This window comes from Mastomys coucha, unplaced genomic scaffold (assembly GCF_008632895.1).
Source record: "Mastomys coucha isolate ucsf_1 unplaced genomic scaffold, UCSF_Mcou_1 pScaffold16, whole genome shotgun sequence".
NCBI lineage: Eukaryota > Metazoa > Chordata > Mammalia > Rodentia > Muridae > Mastomys > Mastomys coucha.
In genome coordinates, this window is record NW_022196898.1 from 46,582,810 (window position 1) to 46,584,950 (window position 2,141).

General features: G+C 42.7%; 1 protein-coding gene across 1 annotated transcript in view; it reads right to left on the reverse strand.

The window, feature by feature from the left end:
• Positions 1–505: 505 nt before the first annotated feature.
• Positions 506–2,141, reverse strand: part of LOC116094199 (3 beta-hydroxysteroid dehydrogenase/Delta 5-->4-isomerase type 1-like) — a 5,909-nt gene continuing 4,273 nt past the window's right edge. Inside the window, exon 4 of the mRNA XM_031376120.1 lies at positions 506–1,317. Within this exon, the coding sequence (XP_031231980.1) occupies positions 506–1,317 (812 nt within the window). The remainder of the gene's footprint in view (positions 1,318–2,141) is intronic.

Below are 2,141 nucleotides of genomic sequence, written 5' to 3' on the forward strand. Positions count from 1 at the left end.
TCATGATTAAGGTCAATCTCAGATTGCTACTTCCTCTGAGTGAACTCCACTTTTATGTTCTATTTGTGAACTGAAAAGGCCTGGACTTAGAAGGGAAATCATAGCAATGCACAAGAAAAGAAAGATGCTGAGTCCAGGTAAGGCATTACAATATTTATTGCTGGTTCTGTCTTGTTTCATAAGCAATGGGACTTTACCAAAGGCAGGATGTGCTTCAGGACTTGAAGGGGTAAAGAAAACCAATACTAATCTCTAAGTGAAAGGACCCTTTAATTGCTGAAGCCTTTGATCACAGCAACTAAGGCTCATCTACCTGTGTGTCCTTTTGCAGGAGCTTAGGGAAGAAAGTTTGTGGATGGGCCAGTGACTGGCAAGGCTTGTGGTAGCTCAAGGAAGACACCAAGTTGATCTCTGTGTCAACAGGAAGCAGCAGGACCAGGATTGCGACAATTTCCTTTCTGGAGGACCTGGTAACACCCAGGGCCATGTGTCTGCCTTCTTCCCATCACTGAGACTTTGTGTCCAGTGTCTCCCTGTGCTGCCACACTAGTGTTCCGATCCACTCTGAGGTTTTCTGCTTGGCTTCCTCCCAGCTGATAAGTGGCTCATAGCCCAGATCTCGCTGGGCTTTCTTGTAGGTGAAAGTGAACGTGCTATTTGCTAGTGTGACCAAGTGGCGGTTAAAGAGAGGTCGATACCTGTAGACTGGACTCAGCAGGAAGCTCACAGTTTCCAGCAAGAAGGCAAGCCAGTAGAGCATGGGCAGTGGAAGGCTCCAGCTGGAATCAAGGTGGAAGCCCCACTCCTTGCTCAGGGTATAATAAAAATCATCATAGCTTTGGTGAGGGGTGTCATCTGAGACATAGTAGAACTGTCCTTGGATATTTGGTGACTTCTTGGGGTCTTGAAGGCCCCTGGCAGCCAGAATGTGTGCCCAAGCCACATTGTCTACATATACTGGGTTGGCTATGGAGAATTTGCTTGTAGCACTCAGAATACCCTTATTTTTGAGAGCCATAATTATTATGTTAGAAATGAATGGACTTCTCTCCCCATAAATGTACATGGGCCTTAAGGCACAAGTATGCAAAGTGCCACCATTTTTCAGGATGCTCCCATTGGCTGCCAGAACTGCCTTCTCAGCCATCTTTTTGCTGTATGGGTATGGATCAGGCCATGTGTTTTCATGACGCTCTTCCTCATGGCCATTCAGGACAATCGTTTTGTAGGAGTTGGGCCCTGCAACATCAACTGAGCTGCAGAAGATGAAGGCTGTTACACTGGCTTGGACACAGGCCTCCAATAAGTTCTGGGTACCTAATCACAGACAACACACTATCACTGTCAGTGTCAGGAAATAGATCAAGGACTCTACATACTGTTATTTCCTCCCTATTCCCAGCACTTTTTTTTTCTTTTCCTGAATCAGCACAACTGAATAATTAATCAAATAAACAAACAAATAAATAAATAAATAAGTTATCTATGCTATCTTGTATCTGACACTTTTAGACATCTAGTCTTTACAGATCTTCTTTTCTTTGTCTATGACTTTCAATTCTGAAGAAGAACAAAGTCCTTCTACTCTGTACTTTGGCAATATAGCTTTAAGAACAAGTATATGTCATTCATATCATTTCTTTCTATTGGGCCTGCTAGAGTGCTGAAAACATGTACCTACTGTTGGCCATTCTAGGAAAGGCAAATCACTGTAGACACAGTACAGACCTGCAGATCCTGGAAGAAGGAAGAAATGTTCTGCTCAAGGAGTCCTTAGCATTGTTATCATCCACTCATTTATTGACATTACAAGTCATTCTGTAACACAATTTCCTGGAGAAACATCTTCATTGTCTTAAGTTAAATGTATTTGCCATTTAAAAGTGTGTTTATGCTTGTGAGTGAGGGCTGAAAGCAATTACAGTGACATGTGTTTCAGTGTGGTCGTGTTCTAGCAAGATAATGCCCTAATCACTGTCCCTGTCACCTCACATCTCCAGGTGCTGGGAGATACAGCATATGAATACTCTAATGGAGAGGCTGTCACTTTACTGCACATATGCTTGTGTCAGCGCTATGAATGAGAAACTAATAAGGATGTTTTTAAGGAATTCCTGGAATTGTAAATAAATTTTTCTTTT